Source organism: Lithobates pipiens, unplaced genomic scaffold, assembly GCF_037356315.1.
Source record: "Lithobates pipiens isolate NorthernLeopardFrog02 unplaced genomic scaffold, aLitPip1_a1.2 Scaffold_30, whole genome shotgun sequence".
NCBI lineage: Eukaryota > Metazoa > Chordata > Amphibia > Anura > Ranidae > Lithobates > Lithobates pipiens.
In genome coordinates, this window is record NW_027507791.1 from 51648048 (window position 1) to 51672960 (window position 24913).

General features: G+C 43.8%; 1 protein-coding gene across 4 annotated transcripts in view; it reads right to left on the reverse strand.

The window, feature by feature from the left end:
- The window catches only part of ADAMTSL4 (ADAMTS like 4), a 341665-nt gene that overhangs the window by 38984 nt on the left and 277768 nt on the right, over positions 1-24913 (reverse strand). For all 4 annotated transcript variants that reach the window (XM_077464215.1, XM_077464216.1, XM_077464214.1 and 1 more), the window contains 2 exons: positions 12196-12400; positions 10998-11170 (listed from right to left, as the gene is read on the reverse strand). In XM_077464215.1, coding sequence (XP_077320341.1) covers positions 10998-11170; positions 12196-12400 — 378 coding nt within the window. The remainder of the gene's footprint in view (positions 1-10997; positions 11171-12195; positions 12401-24913) is intronic.

Below are 24913 nucleotides of genomic sequence, written 5' to 3' on the forward strand. Positions count from 1 at the left end.
TTTTTTTTTAAGAAAATAGATTTTCCTTTAACATGTATCTAAAAGTGAAACTTTGTTTCCAGTTTGGTTACGGCAGGAAAGGGTTAGACCAGCCTTTCTCAACCATTTTACCCAAGTGGAACCCAAGAAATATTTTTTAAGTTAAAAAAATTTATTGGGGGTCAGTGTGGAAAATGCCTCTTACATTGGTCAAAGTCAGAAGAATTCTGTCCTTACAGACAGCTGAAAAGGTCATTTGGTGTCATGAAGCTGGCTTTAACAAATTGTGTTGACTTTGCAACTACGGAGGGACCATAAAATTGAAGGTCAATCAGTTACAGCTCAAAGCGGAACTTCACCCAAAGGGTAAGTTCCACTTGTTTGCATCCTACCCCCCCCCCCCCCCCACTGCCACATTTGGGGGAGGGGAGTTGGTACCTGGTTTTATCAGGTACCCGCTCTCACTTCTAGTCAGATGTGCCGTGGTGATCTAAGCCAGAAGTACAGCCCTCCCTCCTTCCCCTGCAGTCTTCTGGGACACATCACAGATCCCAGAAGACTACAGGGGACCATTCACAATGTTTGGCGTGGCTCACGCATGCGCTGTAGGACACTGGTCTTGAAGCTTCAATGCTTCACGTTCTGTTTCCCTTACTTGATATAAATAAAAGGAAACCACCGCTCCAAGATAGCCCTCTGGGGCAAATGCTCTTCCTCCTATCAGTGAGCCCCAGGTGCTGGCTGATACAAACTATGAGTAAGCACTGATTCCAGTGCGAAACGCGTCAGTTTTGGCACCCTTTTCCTTTGCTGTGGACCAATTGATGTGATGTGACCTACGATTTTCAATAAAATACAGGATTTTAAGTCTTTTCCCGGTGTGCGACCATCCAGAGTTTTGTCCTGCCTACCTCCCTTACTTGAGATGTTGGCGCCTGCACCCAAAGCTGATTGAAGAATCGACTCAGGTAAGGACATCTCTGGATCCCTGGACAGATACGTGTCCTTATATTAAAAATCAGCAGCTACAGTACTTGTAGCAAATTTTTTGGGGGAGCCTGGAGCTCCTCTTCTAGGAATCCCTAACAACCTCTGGAAGAACCCACGTTTTCCAAAGAACCCTGGTTGAGAATGACTGACTTAGAACCTCTGCCAGGTCCCTATTGGTGCCTTGTGTCCCTTCTAGCTGTCAGGTCACCTGGAGGCGAGGTGACAGATGCACACCGTAGGGATCAGGAGTGCACCGCAATGTTGTGGACCCTACGGCTGACTGCTGCGGACGGGAGACAGATCCCACTGGGGTTAGAGCGTAAGATTCCCTGGGGCGCGGATTCTAAGAGCCAGCAGGTGTTCACCAGCGCCTCTAGTGGTGAGGATGGACTTGGCTGCAACTGGCTCCAGGTCGCGACCCCCAGGGTCCCCCAGCTCCCACCCACAGTAGGAAACAGGAGGATAGGGATAGTGAGGGACAAAGCCAAGGTCGGGGCCACAAGCAGACAGGAATAGTCAGGGACACGCCAAAAGGTCAGGATCAAAGGCAAACAGGGATAGTCAAGGACACGCCAAAGTCGATAACGGAACAACAGAAGAGCATACGGCAGGTAACATGAAGCTAACACACAAAGGTTGATCAGCAGGGCTGGCCTGCAGTGCACAGGTTAATATAGAGCTCCCTGATAGGAGCTAGGGTGGAGTCATGCCAGAGGATGGATTACAAAAGCAGACATGTGAGGGTCGGCTGGTCTCTAGATGAACACATAGAAACAGGTAAGCAGACAAACTATTGCATAACCATGACACTAGCAATGTTCACCTTTTCTATTTATCAGATTGACTGCTCTCATTGAGACCGAAAGTGAGAAGAAATCCAAAAGTTTTGAGTTGTCACAAGAAGATGTACGGGTATATTTTCCATTTGGGACAAATGTTCTGGTAGCAACTGTCTAAAGAGACTTCCCCTTGCTTTGGGGAGATTTTATTGCTCTTGATGGGTCTTTAAGACAGGAGGTAAAGGGAAATCTCCTTAACAGAATGCGGGCTTTAACCCACTCTATGCAAAACAAAAAAGTCATTGGTTTCTAAAATTGGAGAGCCTCTTTAAATTTGGCTCTGAATGTTGGCTGTGACAAGCCTTTCTAACTACCTATTATGAGTGCAAACGTGTCATCCACTTTTTCATAAATTCAAAATGCTTTTAAGGATTCACTTGCCTTTAAGTAGCAAATCACACTTTCCACACAGTTAGCTCATCTCTAAATGAAAGGATATGAATCATGGCATTCACCAGCAGCTAGATCCTGAATCTCTACCAACTAGGACACGGGTCAGTAAAACGGGGCCCGAGGACTTGGCTGAATGATAGTCAGCTAATTACAAAACCAGTCCTGATGTGACATCACCATCAATCATCCAATCACAAAGTCTCAGTTTCCTTTCTATTGCTGAGCGCAGTGTGTTCCTTTGGGGAAGGATGTGTTTTGTTAAACTTTGAGTGCCCCTGTGCGGGGATCATAGGAAGTTGTGGCGATATGACAAACTTATTACATATAATGGATTTCATTTACAATATAATCAGCGGCTCTAGATATGCCCCAACCCTGGCGTCAATGTATTTCAATATTCTACAATGCCTTGAGCTCAAGGGAAATGGAGCAAAGGCTATGATAGAATCTTCGGGCTTCAAGGCATGTGAAGTCCAACTTAAGCCAGAACATTTTTTTTGCTTAGGGTTGGGGGGTCGGGTGCTTTTAGCCCTTGTACACACGATAGGAGATTCAGACGGAATGTTTCCTATCGGACCGTTTTGTCGGATATTCCGACTGTGTGTGGTCTCCATCGGACTGTTTCCGTCTGAATATCCAACGGACCAACTTTTCCAACTTGCCGGTAAAATTTTCAGACAAAATGCTCCTATCGGACATACTCCGATCATGTGTAGCCTACTCCGACGGACAAAGTGCCACGCATGCTCAGATCGAATTCCTAGACCAAAGCTATTGGCTACTAGCCTGAACGTAGTCCCGTCCTAACGAAATAACGTCATCACGTTAAGTACGATCAGATTTTCTGACAACTTTGTCCGACCATGTGTATGCAACAGTTTCGGACCAAATCCGTCGGACAAAATCCATCGGACAAAATCCGTCGGACAAAATCTGACGGATTTGGTTGTCGGAATGTCCGACCGTGTGTACAAGGGCTTAGAAGACTACTTGTGAAAGATTGTTCAATAGAGCATACTATGGGGTTGATTTACTAAAGCTGGAGAGTACATAATTTGGTGCAGTTGTGCATGGGAGCCAATCAGCTTCTAACTTCAGCTTGTTCAATTAAGCTTTGACAAAAAAAACCTGGAAGCCGATTGGCTCCTATATACCGAGCTGCACCATATTTTGCACCCCCTAGTTTTAGTAAATCAACCCCTAGGGATGTGTCCATTATTGGTTCAAAGAATTTTCATTCAAACATAAAATTTACATACATTTTTTGTTTAATTGCCATACCAAAGTATAGAATTTTAATGTTTGATTTTCGATCTTTTACAGTTGTATACAAATATAATGCAAATGTTTTTTTTCCAGAATGGGGACCACATTAACTGTTATGCCGCGTACACACGATCGGAATTCCGGGCAGAAAAAGACAGACGAGAGCTTTTCATCAGAAAATGCGAGCATGTGTATGCTCCATCGGAATTTAGCTGTCCGAATTTCCGCCAGCCAAAAATTGATAGCATGTTCTCAATTTTCCCGACGGACAAACTTTCTACCGGAAATTCCGATCGTGTGTATCCAATTCCGACACGCCAAAAATCACGCATGCTCAGATTCAACTACGAGACAGAAGCTATTGGCTACTGGCTATTGAACTTCCTTTTTCTAATCTCGTCGTACGTGTTGTACGTCACCTCATTATAAGCGATCGGAATTTGATGTGACCGTGTGTAGGCAAGACAGCTTGAGCCGAATTCCGTCGGAATTCCGTCGGGAAAACCATCAGAGCTTTTTCCGATGAGAATTCCGATCGTGTGTACACGGCATTAGAATTTTGTTTGTTCAAGTAACAGTTTTTCTCACTTCTACTGTTCTATTTGTTTTTTCATAGAAATGTATGGTACAAAAAAAATATTTTTTACTTACCTGCTATGTGCAATGGTTTTGCACAGAGCAGCCCTGATCTTCCTCTTTTCTGGTCCCCTGATGATGATCTTGGCTTCACCCCCCTGCCAAGTGTCCTTATAGCAAGCTGCTTGTTAAGGGGGCACTCCTGCAGGCTCGATTCCAAGCCAGCTGTGTGTGTGCATAGACACAAAGAGCGCGTTTCGTCCCTACCCCCCTGCTCCCTTCTCACTGGCTGTGATTGACATTGGCCCCTGCTGTTGCCTCCCTATCCAATGAGGAGAGAGAGAGCTGAGAGAGAGTCCCTGCTCTCATGCACTGCGCTAGATCAGGATCAGGCTTAGATAAGTATGGGGGGGGGGAGAGAGCTGGACAAAAAGTTTTTTACATTAATGCAAAGAATACAAAAAAAAAAAATCAGCTTTTACCACCACTTTCAATATTCATCTAAAAAAAATAAAAATAAAAAATAAAATAAAAAAATAAATAAAAAATAAATAAATACAAATAAAAATAAAATAAATAAAATAAATAAAAGTTTTTTTCTGTTTCTGTCTCTTTTTTTTTCCTTTCCAGAATAAGATTAGCAATGGCAGCCCATGTGTTTTCTCATTAAATGAAGAGAATAAAAACAAGGGTTTGGGACTTTGTAGTGCCTCCATCCCTGATTAGTTAACAATAATCAAAGGAGAATGGGACTTTTTAATGTTTTCTCATTAAAGCTTTCCTACATACTTCTGTTTAGGACTGCACCAGAAATGTGAAAAATATGTTAGTACTTTCATTCCTTATCTTTGTTCCCTTTAATTTAAGAGACTCCAAAAAAATTAGAAACACGATTGGTCCCTTTGGTCATTACACTTCCCTCGCCCTCATTCCCCTTCTGCACTGCCATTACTGAATAGCCCCGTAATTATTCTGGAAAAAAAAAAAAAAGCTAAGTTAAATGTGTATATTTTTCTTTCAAAGGGTCTTTTATAGAAAGGGTTCTCCAAAAATATTGTGGTTTCCAAAAAAATCAATTTATAAAGCCTCGGGATAGGTGTACTTATGACTCCAATATTTACACATGGAAAAATAAACTTTGATGCAACAAGCTATTAAGATGCTGGAATAACATTATTTACAGTGTAATAGGCTTGTGTTTTTCTTTTTTTTAATGAGAGCATGATTTATTTCCAAACTAGAAGCTCAGGTACTTCATTTCTGGCCAGATGTCGGGCGTTCTTTGCTTGTGGGCTAAGGTTCATCTATGACTTTCTTTGAAAGAAAGTCAGTCTGTCCTCCTAGTGCACTCACATAATGTAATACTAGTGAAAAAAACAAAGAGAGCAACACCCTGCAATAACCAATGGAAGATTGGAAGGAGGTGGGATCTCAGGTACAGAGTCCACCAAAGTCTAATTGGTAACTAAACTGCTTGGTGACTTAATTTGGCCATAGATGGCACGATTTTCTTTCCTGCAACCAAGGTTTGCAGGAAAGAAAACTGTTCAATTCCCTCATCAACAATGACCATGTTGATGGGGGAATTGAACAATTTTCTTTCCTGCAATAGAACCTCTAGCAACCTCTAGAGCAGGAGTACCAAACTCAATTTCATCTCGGGCCGCATCAGCAGTATGGTTGCCCTTAAAGGGCTGGTGGTATCTGGGGTGCACTACGTACAGTGTGCAGGGCATTAGGAGTGCATTACATGCAGAGTGCAGAGTTTAAGAGTGTATTCAAGTTCAAGTGTACAGATCCAGGGGTGCCCTTTACACAGAATGCAGAATTCCCGGGGTGAGCTATGCACAGAGTGCAGCGTTCAGGAGTGTGTTATGTACAGAGTGCAGGGTTTAGGTGTTAGCTGTGTACAGAGTGCAGGGTTTAGGGTTGCCCTGCATACAGAGTGCAGGGTTCAGGAGCGCATTACGTAAATAGTGCAAAGTTCAGGGGTGTGCTATGTACAGAGTGCAGACTTCATTACTTCAGGGGTGTGCTATGTACAGAGTACAGACTTCATTACTTCAGGGGTGTGCTATGTACAGAGTGCAGGGTTTAGGGGTGTGCTACATACAGAGTGCAGACTTCATTACTTCAGGAGTGTGTTATGTACAGAGTGCAAAGTTCAGGGGTGTGCTATGTACAGAGTACAGACTTCATTACTTCAGGGGTGTGCTATGTACAGAGTGCAGGGTTTAGGGGTGTGCTACATACAGAGTGCAGACTTCATTACTTCAGGAGTGTGTTATGTACAGAGTGCAAAGTTCAGGGGTGTGCTATGTACAGAGTGCAGACTTCATTACTTCAGGGGTGTGCTATGTACAGAGTGCAAAGTTCAGGGGTGTGCTATGTACAGAGTGCAGACTTCATTACTTCAGGGATGTGCTATGTACAGAGTGCAGACTTCATTACTTCAGGGGTGTGCTATGTACAGAGTGCAAAGTTCAGGGGTGTGCTATGTACAGAGTGCAGACTTCATTACTTCAGGAGTGTGTTATGTACAGAGTGCAACGTTTAGGGGTGTGCTGTGTACAGAGTGCAGGGCTTAGGGGTGCGCTATGCATAGTGTGCAACAACAATCCCCTCCAAAGCTTCCTCACATCTCTCCTACCTTGCCCGCTCTAGTACCTCCATATGTAGGCAGTTCTGCCTTGCCTTGCAGGCAGATAGTTCTGTCTGTCAGATCATAGAGATCTGTCCCCGCCATGCCTGGCTGTATGTGCATTCCAGGAGCCGCTAAGAGTAAAGCTGACTGTTATAAACACAGAAGGTTGTGTGCCTGTGACTGAAAGGATGGCTGTAGTAGTATAATATGACTCAGGGCCGAATGGGTAGGCTTTTAGATATTCGAAGAGACCCAGGGTGGGTCGTGGGCAGGGGGAATTGAAATGGGTTGGATGGGATAATACTTTGTAAACATTGTATACTGTGAGAGGACCTGTTTGCAGCCCAAGTGATATATATTTGCTACTATGATGTTGAAACGGGTTGAGACTTAGCCCCTGTACACACGGTCGGACATTCTGCCAACCAAATCCGTTGGATTTTGTCAGACGGATTTTGTCCGACGGATTGTGTTCACACGGTCGGACCAAGTTGTCGGAAAATCCGATCGTTCAGAACGTGATGACGTTATTTCGTTACGACGGGACTACGTTCACGCTAGTAGCCAATAGCTTTGATGTAGGAATTTGATCTGAGCATGCGTGGCACTTTGTCCGATCAAAATTCTCTACACATGATCGGAGTATGTCCGATCGGACCAGTTTGTCGGAAAATATTTCCAACAAGTTGGAAAATTGGGTCCGACGGATATTTAGACGGAAACAGTCCGATGCAGACCACACACAGTCGGATTATCCGACAAAACGGTCCGATAGGACACATTCCGTCTGAATCTCCCACCGTGTGTACAAGGGCTAAGATGAACGGAAGAGTTGATTCAAGTCTCTCTAAAGGATTCACTGATGTGGCAAAAATCAAAACAAGTGACGGTGGAGAGCGGGAGCGGGAGCGGAGGGTGAGAGCCAGAGGTGGTGGAATGGAGTTCTACCACATTCCAACTGCAAAACTGGGTGCAAGGGCCACATGACAAGGCCTGGCGGGCTGGATATGGCCCGCGGGTCTTATGTTGGACATATGCCCTCTAGAGGAACCCTAGTTAAGAATGACTTAAAGTAGAAGTAAACCCTTCTATCGTTTTCAGTCAAGGAAGCTGCCATCTTGGACTCTAATGATTCTTCAACTGCCATAATGCTGCACATGTGATCAGTTATGAAACCAGACATTGGATGGTTTTAAAGTTTGGTTGAGAGCACAACCAATGTGAAAGTTAGCATTTCCGGCATGTCGGGAATATAAGTGTTTTTTGAAACTGGGTTTACTCCCGCTTTAATTTTGCATGGACTGACACTTTAAAGCTGAACTCTAAGCATATAAAAAGGATAAACATGAATGCAGCTCCAAATTCATTAATACATCTTTAACCGGTTCCCGACCGGCGCACGCCGATGTACGTCGGCAGAATGGCACGGGTAGGCATATTGGCGTACAGGTACGTCTAATCTTCAATGCCGCCCTGCCATCGTGAGCGCGCCGCCGGCGACGCGCTCGCATGCCGGTCGGGACCCCCATGAGTCCGGTCGCGGGTCCCACGGACTCGATCGCCGCGGACATACCCGCGATCGTCTCATGGGGTGGCTGATTGGAGGAAATGCCATGTAAACAGCATTTCCCCATTCTGCCTAGCAACTAGTGATGCTGATCTCTGCTCCATGTGATTGGAGCAGAGATCATTGTTCACTAAATGAAAGCCCAGCCCCCCCCCACAGTTAGTAATACACCCCTAGGAACACTTAACCCCTACATTGCCACCCACTGGTTAACCCCTTCACTGCCAGTGTCATTTACACAGGAATCACTGCATTTATATAGCAGTGATTGCTGTATAAATGACAATGCTCCCAAAAATGTGTCAAAAATGTCCGATGTGTCCGCCGCAATGTCGCAGTCACAATAAAAATCGCTGATCGCCGCCATTACTAGTAAAAAAAAATTATTAATAAAAGTGCCATAAAACTATCCCTATTTTGTAAACACTATCAATAATCGCTTATTGCATTTTTTTTACCAAAAATATGTAGAAGAATACGTATCGGCCTAAACTGAGGGAAAAAAATGTTTTTTTTAATATATTTTTGGGGGATATTTATTATAACAAAAAGTAAAAAATAATGCGTTTTTTTTTTCAAAATTGTCGCTCTATTTTTGTTTACAGCGCAAAAAATAAAAACCGCAGGGGTGATCAAATACCACCAAAAGAAAGCTCCATTTGTGAGGAAAAAAGGACATCAATTTTGTTTGGGAGCCAAGTCGCACGACCGCACAATTGTCAGTTAAAGCGACGCAGTGCCGAATCGCAAAAAGTGGTCTGGCCTTTGACCAGCAAAATGGTCCGGTCTGTAAGTGGTTAAAGACAGATGGCTGAGCTCATCAGTGTGCTTCTTCTCCTGTTATTGCCCGAGCACAGGCTGAGGGAGGGACAAGACCTGTAGGAGTTACTTAAAGTGGTTCTAAAGCAATGTTTTTTTTTTTACCTTAATGCATTCCCTGACTTAAGATAAAACAATGTTTTAGGACTTGCTGTGCCTCCTCCCCCTCTAAACACTTACCTGACTCTTGTATTGATCCAGTACTGTGCAAGGATGTAGCCTTCCCCCTTTTTTCGACTTCACGCGGGGACTGCCAGGCAGCAGTGGTAGCCATTGGCTCCTGCTGCTGTCAGACAAACCAGTAAGGAGGGGGGGGCGGGGCTGAGCCGCATTGTGTGTGTCAGATGAGCCCACAGATGCACCCCTGGAAAACGGCTTCTTATGGGAGTGCACTGAGAAAAGGAGGAGCCTAGAGAGCACCCCCGGGAAACGGCTTCTTATGGGAGTGAACTGAGAAAAGGAGGAGCCTAGAGAGCACCCCGGGAAACGGCTTCTTATGGGAGTGCACTGAGAAAAGGTGGAGCCTAGAGAGCACCCCCGGGAAACGGCTTCTTATGGGTGTGCACTGAGAAAAGGTGGAGCCTAGAGAGCACCCCCGGGAAACGGGTTCTTATGGGAGTGCACTGAGAAAAGGAGGAGCCTAGAGCGCACCCCCGGGAAACGGCTTCTTATGGGAGTGCACTGAGAAAAGGTGGAGCCTAGAGAGCACCCCAGGAAACGGCTTCTTATGGGAGTGCACTGAGAAAAGGTGGAGCCTAGAGAGCACCCCCGGGAAACGGCTTCTTATGGGAGTGCACTGAGAAAAGGTGGAGCCTAGAGAGCACCCCCGGGAAACGGCTTCTTATGGGAGTGCACTGAGAAAAGGTGGAGCCTAGAGAGCACCCCCGGGAAAAGGCTTCTTATGGGAGTGCACTGAGAAAAGGTGGAGCCTAGAGAGCCAGCAGCGAACCCCAGAACCCCCCTGGTTTGGGACTACTCTGTGCTATACTACTGTACAAAACAGGTAAGTAAAACATTTTTTTAATAAAAAAAATGTGACTTTTCAAGCACTTTAAGCACAGCAGATAAAAAGCAGGTCTCCTCTCCATCAGACAGGGCTGTGCTACGTGACAGTGCTCTGTAAATCTTAGAACTAGAATTACAAATGCTTTCGCAAATAAAACCGCCCGTACATATGAATTTATCCTGTGTATTTAGCCATTTCCTTGGAATTCATCTTTAAACATATAATGTTTGCAAGAAAAGTAGTAGATAAACACAAGATAGAATGTATATTTAGGCAGAATGTGTTATTTCGCATCTTATCCTATTGCTGTCGTCCTATAATGTTCATACGTATAATAAAGTTTTAGGATGACATCATTAATAGAAACATCTGTTGCTGTAGATATTGGGCGCAGTTCCTTGTTTCTACTCAGTTCAGAAGCAGCAAAAGGTCTTCTTTCAGCATGAATGAGCTAACCTTGATCTTGGCACAAAGAAACATATGGATGGTGAAATCCATCTCCTACAAATGACTCAACCTACGTATATAAACGAGTTGAGTTAGAAGACTTCAACCCCAGAGATAAATACCAAGTGAAGCAGCTGTCTATCAAAAGATCAAGATTATGGCTTAACAGTCTTTACCTTCTGGGATATTAATATATACAAACAGGGTGTGTGCGCTAAAATCTTTCCATTGTCATCAATTAGGCAAGACTCTACCTGACAACTGCAGACTTTTTGCAGTTTGAGGGTTGTCTGTCAACTTACTTTGAAGCTCAGCTGCATCCAACTGGTGAATTTTATACTGTAAGCAAGGCAGGAAAAGAATTAGGCCTGTAAATAGTAAGACAAGTTTGTCTTTGGGAACATAGTACAAAGGACATGCCATGGACTGAAGAAAAAACCTGCATAATTAGATTTAAGAATTCATACTTACATATACATCAAGTGCTTCACTGGTGGGACCCGGAGCTGTGAACGATTCTCCTTCTTGCTCATCCCGGCTAGGCTGGTTGTAGATAAACGCTGTTCCTCCAGCTTCGTATTTTCCTGGAGGGTCTACTGCCCAGTTACCATTAACGATACTCTTCCCAGCTCGATTTCTCAAAGCTGAAATCAAAGATAAGTCTGAGTCATTTATACAAGGTAATGGACAACACAAAGTTTAGGGATTGGTCTAGTAATTAATATAGTTTCATAGTTAGTAAGGTTGAATAGAGACACCAGTCCATCCAGTTCAACCTGAGTGAGTGTCTACAATTGTCCCTATCCCTGTATATTGCACACTTGGTCCCTACTCTCAAGGAGCCCACAATCCAAGGTCCCCATTCATATACTAGGGTCAATCTTGGACAGATGCCAATTAGCCTACCTGCATGTCTTTGAATTGTGGGAGGAAACCAGAGTAAACCCACGCAGGTGCAGGGAGAACATGCAAACTCCAGGCAGGTAGTGTTGTGGTTGGGATTTGAACCGGTGACCCTCCTTACTGCTAGGTGAGAGTACTAACCACTACACCACTGTGCCGCCCTAATATGGGCTGTTCCATGTTAAAAACGAACTAAACCCTGATGGGTTTACTTCCTCTTTCATTCCCTGCAAAGGTAAAGCATACTGGACTACTATGCATCGCATAGTAGTCCATTATGTGTCACTTACCTGACACAGGAGCCAGCGATGTCACCGCTGTCCACTGTAGTACGGCGCATCCATCTTCTCGGTGGGTCTTCGCTGCTTTGCCGCTGTCATTCGGCAAAGCCGTCACTCCCACGCATGCGCACGGGAGCCGCCACGCGTGGCATATTCGCCGTTGACAGCGCCGCGTTCAGTGCCGTAGACAGCGGTGCCTGTCTTTCGGCAAATATCTTCTAAACCGTGTAGGTTTAGGAGATAGTTCTTGGACCTACAGGTAAGCCTTAATCTAGGCTTACCTGTAGGTCAAAGTGTGTTGTAAGGGTTTACAACCACTTTAACTGGTAGGATCTTGTTAGGATCTTGTAGAATCCTTCTCTAACATTACATACATCTTGCTCCATACTGTTTCTTACAACAGTGATTTGTGCCTTCTTTACTCCTACACTCTTCAAGTTATGACCAACCATTATCTCAAGTTGAAAAAAATTCAAAGTTTTTACCCAAGTAGTTAGGACTCCAAGTCAGTTCTCGGATGCTGATCTGAGTGGCACCTTTTGGAATCTCCAGGATTTTATGGTAGCCAATTGGAACGTTGGTGTCCTTAAACGTGCCTGTGATAAACTTGCACGTTGATCCGTCTCCACCACAAACGCCGCAGGTGTCCAACGTGCTATTAGACCCAAGAATGCCATCGCAACCGGGACTCTGCAAGATGAGAAAAATTTAGAACTTGACATAGGATTGTATCTCAATCATTGTGCAAAAATCTGAATTATTTGACATTACTAATCTCTTGATTTAAATGAACCTGAGATTTCTTTGAAAGTGTATTTAATGACAAAAAAATAATGGCACACGAAATAGGTAAAATCTCAGAGCACTTTGAGATAATATGTTGGAATTTTGAGATAGAAACACAGAATTCTGACACAATAACACAGAATTCTGACATAATATCTCAAAAGCACTCTTCGATAATATGTCTAAATCCTGAGATAATAACACATAATTCTGAAATGCTAACACACGATTCAGACATATGGTCTCAGAATGTTAAAGTGGTTGTAAACTCAATTTTTTAACTTTTACCTACAGGAAAGCCTATACGGTTTAGGAGATATTCCCCTCGGTATGCACCGCTGACTGCATTGGCGCATGCGCACAAGGGGATTCTCGGCCTGAAAATCCAGTAGTGGCCCACCGGCCGGAATGAAATCTCCCGCGAGCATACGCGGGAGTGACGATATCGCGGCTCCGGAGACGCGATACCCGGAAGAAACGCTGAGGGAGCATGTCAGCTCCCTCTGCGTGGATTGGGCCAGATGTCGGGGCCTCGTTCGAAGGTAAGTATTTCATAATGAGCTAGTATGCGGTGCATACTAGCTCATTATGCCTTTTGCTTTGCAGGTTTAAAAAAAACTACCGTTTACTACCGCTTTTAAGATACTATCTCAAAATGTTAAAACTTTTTTTTACTTTATCCCAGAGCTCTTCTGTACACCTTAGCCCAGGGGTAGGGAACCTTTTTGTCTGAGAGAGCATGAACGCCACATATTTTAAAATGTAATTCCGCGAGAGCCATACAACTAATTTCAATTATAACTGTAATATCCACGTCACCTCCCCCACTGTAATATCCACATCTCCCCTACAATTGTCTGCTTGCTTACCACTACACAGGCAGGCAGATCCACGAGCAGTTGAGGCGGGTGATGATGACGTCAGCGTGCCACTCACCTAAGCCGCCGCCGGGTGTACCAAGATGGCCGCAGCTCCGGAGCTAGGCCGAAGCTGCGGCCTTTCCTATGAGCTCAATCCACGGATCGGCACACCACGCGATCTACGGATTGAGAGGTGAGAGCCAGATGCAGCCATCAAAAGAGCCACATCTGGCTCGAGAGCCATAGGTTCCCTACCCTTGCCTTAGCCCATGCCTAGGGGAAATTTAGTTTTTAGATTATATACCCAAAAATTACAGTTGTTTTTTGTAAGTATAAAAAAAAATGATAATCTCGACTCTTCGATGTTCTTTGCCACACTAATCCCAAGCTCTGTTTGATCATGACTGTAGACATTTTCGTACCAGATGAAACCTAATGAAACTTTTGTAAGACTTTTCTTTTGGAAGATATGCTCATACCAGACAGTTGTCTATTTTAATAATACAAAAAATACAAACCGATAATCTTGACTCTTCTCTCAATGTTCTTGGCCATGCTAATCCCAACCATAAATCTGATAATCTGTAGACATTTCCACATACCTCCCAACAGTTTGAGATGGGAATGAAGGACACCTACTAACAAGCGTATGTAGGCATAGGACACACCCCCTGCCACACCCCCTTAAGGGAGAATTAACCAAAAATAAGGTTAATTAAATCCACAAGGGCTTTTTATTTTACCACTACTATCACTTTATATTGGCTCTTAAAATGTACAAATGCAGCAATTTAGACATTGGATGAAAGGTTTAGCACTGGGAAATACTTTTTGAAAGATAAATAGTGCATTTTATATACAAATATATAGATCAGACCAAAATGAGGGACAGATGAGGAGGAAAGAGGGACAGAGGGACATTGCTCCAAATCAGGGACAGTCCCTCGAAATCAGGGGCACTTGGGAGCTATGTTTCCATACTGATGAAACCTAATGAAACTTTCTGTACACACGATCGGAATTCTCGTCGGAAAAAGCTCTCATGGTTTTCCCGACGGAATTCCGACGGAATTCCGACGGAATTCGGCTCAAGCTGTCTTGCCTACACACGGTCACACCAAATTCCGATCGTTTATAACGCGGTGATGTACAACACGTACGACGGGACTAAAAAAAGGAAGTTCAATAGCCAGTAGCCAATAGCTTCTGTCTAGTAGTTGAATCTGAGCATGCGTGATTTTTAGTGTGTCGGAATTGCATACACACGATCGGAATTACCGATAGAAAGTTTTTCCGTCGGGAAAATTGAGAACATGCTATCAATTTGTGGCTGGCGGAAATTTGGACAGCTGAATTCCGATGGAACACACACACGGTCGCATTTTCCGATGAAAAGCTCTCATCTGTCTTTTTCTGGCCGGAATTGCGATCGTGTGTACGCGCCATTATACTTTTCTTTTGGAAGATATGCTCATAACAGAGAGTTGTCTGTTTTATTTATACAAAAAATACCAAATGATCATCACTAGGACTCTCATCTCAATCCTCCTGGACATGCCAATCCCAAACTTTGATCTGATATTGTCTGTAGACATTGCCATAAACTGTTTAAGCAATTAGTGAACTACGGTTTCCAGCCAATCCAATCAACCATATGAACGATCATTCATGTTTATATGGGTACCTTAAGCATAGCCAAATAACATGATACAGTGACCCATAATGCACCAAATGACTTTGTGAGGAACTCACAAAGACTTTCTCTTATCTTTCTTTTATGAAAGCTTGATATTTTCATTTTTTACTCAATGAATGAAGGGCTCTTTAGCTCCAGTGAGCATGAAAAGAAAGTATTAATATGTCAATAAACTGTAGACACATGCTACAAAGTACATAAAAAAAAACAGACAAGTCCATCAAGTTCAGTTCTTCTCATTCCAAGTAAGTGAAACATGACAGATGAACTGTCTAGGTCTACTGAAGCCATCAAGATCTCTCTATAGATCAATCAACCGCCACAATGTACCATTCTTCTACCACTTGCCGCCAAATTCTTTCTTTCCGATACACACCTCTGACTCATCTTAAGGAGGATCCACTACAAGAAACAGGAGCCCACTTTTGCCTTCTGGTTTTGTAAACTATAAATCATAGGACTTTTTAGAATGAATTGTGACTATGAAGTTAACTGAACATTAATTTTAAGGTGAACTCTAGGCAGATTTAGCCCTTGTACACACGGTCGGACATTCCGACAACCAAATCCGTCGGATTTTGTCCGAAACTGTTGCATACACACGGTTGGACAAAGTTGTCGGAAAATCCGATCGTTCAGAACGTGATGACGTTATTTCGTTACGACGGGACTACATTCAGGCTAGTAGCCAATAGCTTTGGTGTAGGAATTTGATCTGAGCATGCGTGGCACTTTGTCCGATGGGAATTCTCTACACATGATCGGACAAGGTCTGATCGGATCATGTTGTCGGAAAATTTTACCGACAAGTTGGAAAACTTGGTCCGTCGGATACTCTGATGGAAACAGTCCGATGAAGAACACACACAGTCGGATTATCCGACAAAACGGTCCGATCGGACACATTCCGTCGGAATCTCCGACCGTGTGTACAAGGGCTTAACCACTGCCCGACCAGCGCACGACGATGTACGTCGACAGAATGGCACGGGCAGGCATTTTGGCGTACAGGTACATCCAATATTCAATGCCGCCCTGCCATCGGGAGCGCGCCGCCGGCGGCGCGCTCCCGCGCTGGTCGGGACCCCCGTGAGTCCGGTCGCGGGACCCGCGGACTCTATCGCCGCGGGCATCCCCGCGATCGTCTCACGGAGCGGCCGAATGGAGGAAATGCTGTATAAACAACATTTTTCCATTCTGCCTAGCAACTAGTGACGTTGATCTCTGCTCCATGTGATTGGAGCAGAGATCAGTGTACACTAAATGAAAGCCCAACCCCCCCACAGTTAGTAACACACCCCTAGGAACACTTAACCCCTACACTGCCACCCACTGGTTAACCCTTTCACTGCCAGTGTCATTTACACAGGAATCACTGCATTTATATAGCAGTGATTACTGTATAAATGACAATGGTCCCAAAAATGTGTCAAAAATGTCCGATGGGTCCCCGACAATGTCGCAGTCACAATAAAAATCGCAGATCGCCGCCATTACTAGTAAAAAAAATAATAATAAAAAATTATTAATAAAAATGCTATAAAACTATCCCTATTTTGTAAACGCTATAACTTTTGCGCAAACCAATCAATAATCGCTTATTGCCTTTTTTTTAACCAAAAATATGTAGAAGAATACGTATCGGCCTAAATTGAGGGAAAAAAATGTTTTTTTATATATTTTTGGGGGATATTTATTATAACAAAAAGTAAAAAATAATGCGTTTTTTTCAAAATTGTCGCTCTATTTTTGTTTATAGCGCAAAAAATAAAAACCGCAGGGGTGATCAAATACCACCAAAAGAAAGCTCTATTTGTGGGAAAAAAAGGACGTTAATTTTGTTTGGGAGCCACGTCGCACGACTGCGCAATTGTCAGTTAAAGCGATGCAGTGCCGAATCGCAAAAAGTGGTCTGGTCTTTGACCAGCAAATTGGTCCGGTCTGAAAGTGGTTAAAGCGACGCAGTGCCGAATCGCAAAAAGTGGTCTGGTCTTTGACCAGCAAATTGGTCCGGTCTGAAAGTGGTTAAAGAGTAAAAATAGCACATAAAAATAAATAAATGTGTGTATATATATATATATATATATATATATATATATATATATATATATATATAGCATATAACATTGCTGCACAAGCCATATTGTAATTTAATGTTATTATAAAATATCTTTCCATTTCAATCTGCAACTACTGTAATTTTCTGTAAATTCCAACACAATATGGCAACCTGGAGGCATTCTGTACACAGTTGGTGTATGGAATTCCCCCAGAAATGTAACTTCTTGCTTGTGTGATTGGCTCACTGATATTCCCATTACTATACAAGTCAAATTTAAGGAACCCCCTGCAATAGGAATTTCAGTTTTGACGACATACTCTCCACTAAACTATTACTTCTAAAGGAATGCAGACCCTGCAGCTTTTCCCATTGGAAGAGTGCACTAGGTGATTTTAATGAACCAGATGTTCCTAGTCGGAATCAGTCTGCAAAGGACATGGTGAAACAAACAGCAATTTCTTCAAAGCAACAAAAGGTAGAAGTCTGCTGCGAAGTTTGTAAAATGCCTTCAAAGTACATTGATCGCCCAGACAGGATTTTTTTTCTCAACAAAATTAGTGTAGCCCCCTTGTGCTAAACTGGGGCTACTATGAATATCTAGTTTTTGGATGGGCTGTAGGCAGCTCAGACTGATTGCCCAGTTTCCAAAGATTTTTTTTTCTCTCTAAGCTCAGTGGGGTTGTGAACTAATTGCCCTGATGCCTGTAGGGGGAACTAATACTACAAGCCATCTACCACTGATGCATTCTGGGGAAGGATATATATTTTTGACACAGTTGGTGGGCAGGGTCTGAGGAGGAGATGGGGAGATGCTACTGGAGGGAGCTCTGTGTTTAGGTCTATAGGCCTATTTTGAGGCCTATATACACTGAGGTGTCTTCCATGGATATCAAGGCCTTTTTATGTTGCTGAGCTCACCAGTGTGTTCATCTCAGAATGTACCAAACTGTTGATGTGGCCACTCAAAATGTTGCTGCTATTTCTCTGATGGATTTGTTTCACTTTTGAAGCCTTACAATGGCCTGTTTCACTTGCATGGACAGCTCCTTTGAACACATGATGTCGGTTGACAGCAATAGACTCCAAATGCAAACCACACTTAGAATGAACTCCAGACCTTTTATATGAGTAATTGATGAAGAAATAAGGAAGGAGTAGCCAAAACTGTTTTTGCTTTAATGGTCCAGTTATTTTTGGTCCCTTGAAAAAGGGGGTGGCTATTCTTAAAGCGGGAGTCCACTGGGACTCCACATTTTTTTTTTTTTTTAAAAGCCAGCAGCTACAAATACTGCAGCTGCTGACTTTTAAAATAGTGACACTTACCTGTCCAGCGCGCCCGCGATGTCGGCACCCGAAGCCGATCTCTAGGTCGCCTGTCGGGTCCTGCCGCCGCCATCTTGGGTATGGGAATCAGGAAATGGAGCCTTTCGGCTTCATTTCCCGGTTCCCTACTGCGCATGCGCGAATCGCGCTGCGCAATAAGGACGCTCCCCGCTGCCTCTGGGATCTGTGTGTTTCCCAGCAGGCAGCGGGGCACTTGCGGGAAGGGGCGGGCACTTGCGGAAAGGGGCGTAAGTTACGCCCCTTTCCGCAGAGAGCTATCCCGGAAGTGGGTGCAGTTACCTGGATTATCCAGGTAACTGCACCCCCCTCCCCCCTGAAAGGTGCCGATTGTGGCACCGGAGGGGGGGAGGGTTCCGATGAGCGGAAGGTCCACTTTAGGGTGGACCTCCGCTTTAAGAGCTGTAATTTCTAAATCCTTCTTCCGATTTGGATGTACATACCCTCAAATTCAAACCTGACAGTGTGCACTTTCAGTCCATTATATAACTACAGCTTAAATATGCTTTGATAAATACCTGAAAAAAATCGAAAATTGTGCCTGTGTCCAAATATAAATGGACCTAACTGTATACCTGCATTGTTATGAGATACAAAAAAATGCAGGTAATAGATGAGAATTTGGTCTAATAAAATTAGACACAAAGCATGTCATACAGGAGAAATTTTTTTATTTTAGGTAATGTTACCTACAATTCTACTTCCTGACAGCAGGTTGTAAGTGTGTTGTTTTGGGTCAGTTACATATAGATTCCAATGCTGCATTGTTAACAGATGACCAAATGTACCCCACAACCCCATCTACCACCCTGATTGCATGGTTATAAAATTATCAGGGCATCAGTACTTCAGAACTGTCTGTCATCCGGCAGATTGACATTTTACCCTCTCACCTGCCCCAGTCATGTTTTCTTTCCAGAGGCTCTGTAACATTTTACTACCTGCTAGGCACAAGCTTGAAATAACAAATTAGTGTCAGGAAAACTGACAGCTTTATCTCTATTAAGCATTCTCAAGAGTATGCTCCAAGAATCTGGCCAAAAGAAGAAACCAATTCACTGCACCCTAAATTGGCACGTATAGCCATTTGTTTTTTCAAGGTTAGCACCACCTTACATCTGGAAGGTGGTTAGGGAACCTCAGACAGCTTAGTGGGTTAGCATCTTAAATCTAAGAGATCGTCGTTGGGTGGAAGGAATTGGCTGCTTGCCACTTTAGGAAGCTTAACAGAGTTTATTAGACACAATAATCTCAGAGAGAAAGGGACTATGACACAGGATACCCGAAAACGAAGAAAAACGTGGACTCCAGACTTTACTTACAGTCAATACAGAAGAAAAGGACTTTCATCTGAAATCCTTGCATGGGTACTGATGGGCGCCCAGTACAAAAGTTCATGACAGTCAGGGGTCTATTCCAAATGTTTACTGAATAAGAGTATCAGAAGAAGCCAACCAGTTTTCTCTAACTTGTGGGTGGAGCCATCTTCACATAGGGGTACCTATTGCATGTATGTGCTCACCAATGCCCGGGACCAGGTTGGGCCACATTTATGTGAAAGTCAACATTATGGTAGTACCCTAACTTAGAGATGAGACGATTACTGTGTACAGTAATGCCCCATCCCATGGTACTACACACCTTCCTCGATGTATGTTGCATTTAAAGTGGTTGTAAACCCTTACAAAACACTTTGACCTACAGGTAAGCCTAGATTAAGGCTTACCTGTAGGTCCAAGAAATATCTCCTAAACCTACACGGTTTAGGAGATATTTGCCAAAACACAGGCACCGCTGTCTACGGCGCATGCGCTGTAGACAGCGGCGCGCACTGAGCGCGACGCTGTCAAGGGTGATATGCTGCAAGAGGCGGTTCCCGTGCGCATGCACGGGAGTGACGTCATCACGGCTCCATCGAATGACAGCGCCGGAGCAGCGAGACCCACCAAGAAGATGGAGGCTCCGTACACAAGGGGACAGCAGTGACTTCGCTGGCTCCTGTGTCAGATAAGTGACACATAATGGACTACTATGCGATGCTTAGTAGTCCATTATGCTTTACCTTTGCAGGGAATCAAAGAGGAAGTAAACCCATGCCCTCTACACCATTCTAGTGTTCCTTCACCTGAGTCCCAGTGACAAAGGAACACTAGAAGGTCCAAGCACCGATCTCATGCATGCACTTACTTAACTTCTTCTGCTCTTCCGTACCATGCAGCTAGATTATGGATCTTTGTACGCGGGTTCATCCCCAGTTGCCTTGGGGAACCAACTGCTAGGGAGGGAGACTTCGGTATCGGAAGACTGTCCGCCATGCCAGGTACCATGCTTCAGGACTGGCTCTTTTGTGCCTTGCACTAGTTACTCATATAAACTGTGGTCCTCCTCCACTTGTCTTGCAAACTTAACCCTCATGTAGTGGCTTTGCTTCATACCCCATATGTGCTTTGCTGACCCTGTTCTTTCATACGCCAGAAATCATCATACACCCCACTGAATGATTTCAGACCAGGTTTGAGACAGTTTGGCAACTTTACTGTAACTCTTCATGGCAGAACAAATAACAGACACAACATAGTCCAGAACATAAAATAACTAGCAGAGGTGTCTGCCCAGGCATAACTTTACAGGTATTAGTCTATGACTGGCGAACTCCAACAACTGGTAGTGTCCACCAGAATCTCATGGCGTTACATGCTGGATCTTGAACTCCTGTGCTCCATGTCCTTGGTGTGTTCTCTCCTCGACTCTCGCTCTCCAGCTACTGCAGTCGCCGACCCCTGAACCGGACCTTCCCCTTATTTATGTAATCACTTGTGGTGGAAGGCTGGTCCAAAAAAAGGAAAAGCCTGTGAACTGAGGTCCTGAACTTTAACCCTTTCCCCAGCCTGGGCAAGCCAACTACCTTGATAATACAGACAACCCACATTGTAGGCAACCTGCCTACACACTTCCTTACAGTTAGTGTACACAAAAGCGAAACATATCTGTTTATTGGTTATTGACGCATCTATGGATATAAGCTAATCTTGTCATGTGTCGATTTCATGCATCACTTTTGTGTACTCTAGCCCTTAGGAGAGAGAGGCATTTCCCTTGAAACGTTTTGGTTTCTTCTGATGTTCTTATTCAATAAACATTTCAAATAGACCTCAAAGTGTCAAACTTTTGTACTGGTCACTCCTCAATACCCATCCCAGAGTTTGTCATCTACTGACCGTTCTCTTTTAGGCTATAAGAGAGGTAGCAGTCCAGAACTGGAACAAGGTCAATTAACATTGCACCTTCATTTTCAGCCCCCTTGAAGGAGCACTCATTTGAGTTTACTATAAATCCAACACTACCAATACCTCGCTTCTATTGGTCCAGTGCCCATCTATTGGTCCAAACACACACACATCGGCTACTTTAAGCCAAAACCAGCACTCTGTGTTCTTCAGACTGTAAAACTGATTTTAGAAGGCATATACCTTCCTGGTTGAGCCACCAGAACTTCCTGCAATGTCCACTAACAGTAGTTTTGACCCAGCTCTCCAGGACACTCTAAGTTTTCACCCCTAGTGCTCCAGTCCAGGTTGTTCAGAATTCTTAGGTCTCTGATCCAAGCCTCACCTCTAGTAAAAGCCCTCCCCAAGCAGCAGGCATGGGATGTACAGACCCCAAAGCACAGTCTCCTCTACTGCCAGTAGCTCAGGTGGTAAAAGGGTTGTCCTACCAACAGTTCAGAAGGCAAGAGAGATCCTTAACAACAAGCAGAAGCAGAAAAACAATAAAACCGAACTTAGGGAAAACTTGATGAAACCCGAACTATACCAATCTATGCAAAGATTGACCACAGCCCAGCAGCACTAAAACAGAGGCTAGGGACACGTCTGCTTAGGGTTGGATTTCTGCGCAAGTTTTAAACATAATAGAGAAGAGTTGAAACCTCTAGCAGGTTATTTTTTCCTGTCTGTCTCCTGTTAGGAAGATTTTCCTGTTGTGGGTCCAAGCCAGAGTAAGAGGAAATCTCCCCAAAGTGAGAATTTTCCTGTCTTAGCCCTTGTACACACGGTCAGACATTCCGACGATTTTGTCCGATGGATTTTGTCCGACGGATTTTGTCCGAAACTTGTGTTGCATACACACGGTTGGACAAAGCTGTTGGAAAATCCGATCGCACGTAACGTGACGACGTTATTTCGTTGTGACGGGACTACGTTCAGGCTAGTAGCCAATAGCTTTGGTCTAGGAATTTGATCTGAGCATGCGTGGCACTTTGTCCGATCGGAATTCTCTACACACAATCGGACAAAGTCCGATCGGATTTCTCTACACACAATCGGACAAAGTCCGATCGGATCATGTTGTCGGAAAGTTTTATAGGCCAGCTCTAAAACTTTGTCCGTCGGATATTCCAACGAAAAACAGTCCAATGGAGCCCACACACAGTCGGATTATCCGACACCACGGTCCGATCGGACATTTTCCGTCAGAATGTCCGACCGTGTGTACAAGGGCTTAGACAGTGGCCACCAGAACATTTGTCCCTACTGAAAGATTTCCTCTCACTTCTTGCTTTCATAACTCTAACATTTAGAATTTCCCCTTTCTCTTTGAGAAAGGTCACCAAGACGATCAGAGAGGTGAATCTTCCCGCAGACTGCAATAACATTTGGAAGAGGATGCAACTCTTGCCCACTCTATCCAACCCTCAAAAAAACAAAGTTTTGCCTCTGCATACACTTTTAGTTTCATGCACCAAAAACAGTATAGGCAGATTCTGATGGGTCTGAATGGCACAACAGCTTCTATTCTTCTTCGGGAACAAGAAGCTCTGCTGTCCAGTGAATGCCACATAGGCCATAGATTGGACTGCTGCTAGACTGAACTGTGGAGACATCTGTCCATCTTAAAGGAGGTCATTGGAGCACATGCTGGTGACTGCAGCACACACTTGGTACTTTTTTGTCTAATTTTCCAATTTGAAAAATTTATTGATTGGGACAACTTCCATGTAGATTCCACAAAAAACGTTGAAAACCTCCCAGTACAGCAAAGAACCCCAACTTATGAAAGAGATTATTATGGCTGCCTAGGACAGAAATGATCATAAACAATGGCAAGATTTGGAAACCCCATACAGTATATGGTCACTCTCACCAAGGAAGCCAAATTCATATCTTATCCCCAAGCTGGTGACAGGGGCATGAAAAATAGCCACCTCTTGTCTGAACAATAGATAATTTTAAAGTACGTGTTCACATTTTAACAAATATTGTCCAGCACCCATCCCTAACCCCCCCCCCCCCCCCCCCCCAAACCCAGTGGTCTGCCTTACCTCCTCAAAAGCCTGAAGGCTCTTGCAATGTCCACTGCCCGGCTGGTAAAAATCTAGTGTTGGGCTGTCCATGCTTGTGTACTAAAGCTGGCCATACTGATACAATTTCTTATTCAATTTCCTTTTGATTTACCTTAACTAAGTAGTGCAAGGGCGTGCTTATTTTCATACGAATTGAAATGTTTAGGTATAACCTCATATTACATGGTTTTGGTGAGTCTATTTGTACAATAAAGATGTATAATGTATGGCTAGCCCAGAACTAGAACTAGGGGGCTAGAACAATTGTTAAAACACAAACATGTACTTTGAGATAACCTTTTGCTAGAAGTAAATTCCAGAGAACATTTCAAGTCACATAGAAATATGAAGGGAGTCATAGTTGATACATAATGCCAACATAGACCTGTCCAGGGCTGGATCTACCATTAGGCACAGTAAGCACGTACCTATAAATAAAGGTGTCTCTTCCCTCTTCCCTGAATAAGCTTTTTCAGATATTATCTCAATAGTGTAAGCCAGGTCAGGACCAAGAAAACAGGGAAAGTTACCATTTTAGAAAGGTCACCCTAACAAAGGGGCATTACTTGGGGTGCCAAAACTTGTGTGTTTGCAGGCTCCAAATATGCAAATCCAACCCTAGACTTGTCAGATGCTGATAAAATGTCAAAATACCCTGCGACTCAGTAGCAAACACCCTCCACTGCCATATTTTGCCCTTTGAGTCTCTCCCTACCTCCCTTATGTGCTGCAGCAACAACCTGCAAATCATATGTAACAGCTGACTTTCTAAAAGCCTATAGTTGCATAAGAATAGCACCATCTCCATTTTATTGTTCTGGGATGCAATATTTATATAACAAAAATGTACAGCGAGTTTTATGATTATGTTTTTCCGCACTTGAGTTCTTCTTCAACCAGCTAATCTTGGTGATATAATGTTCTAAATGCAATGACGGCAGTTTTGGGTTACCAGTGAACAGATACATTATGGGGTTTTATAGACAAGAAGGGTCTGGGTGAGGCTGTGTGTTAGGATGACCCCCTGATTTTCACTGAAGAATATGTTAAATCTTTTATCACATATCTGCATGTCGACAGTTGTTGTTCCAAGAAATGTTTATGTTGCCAATGATAA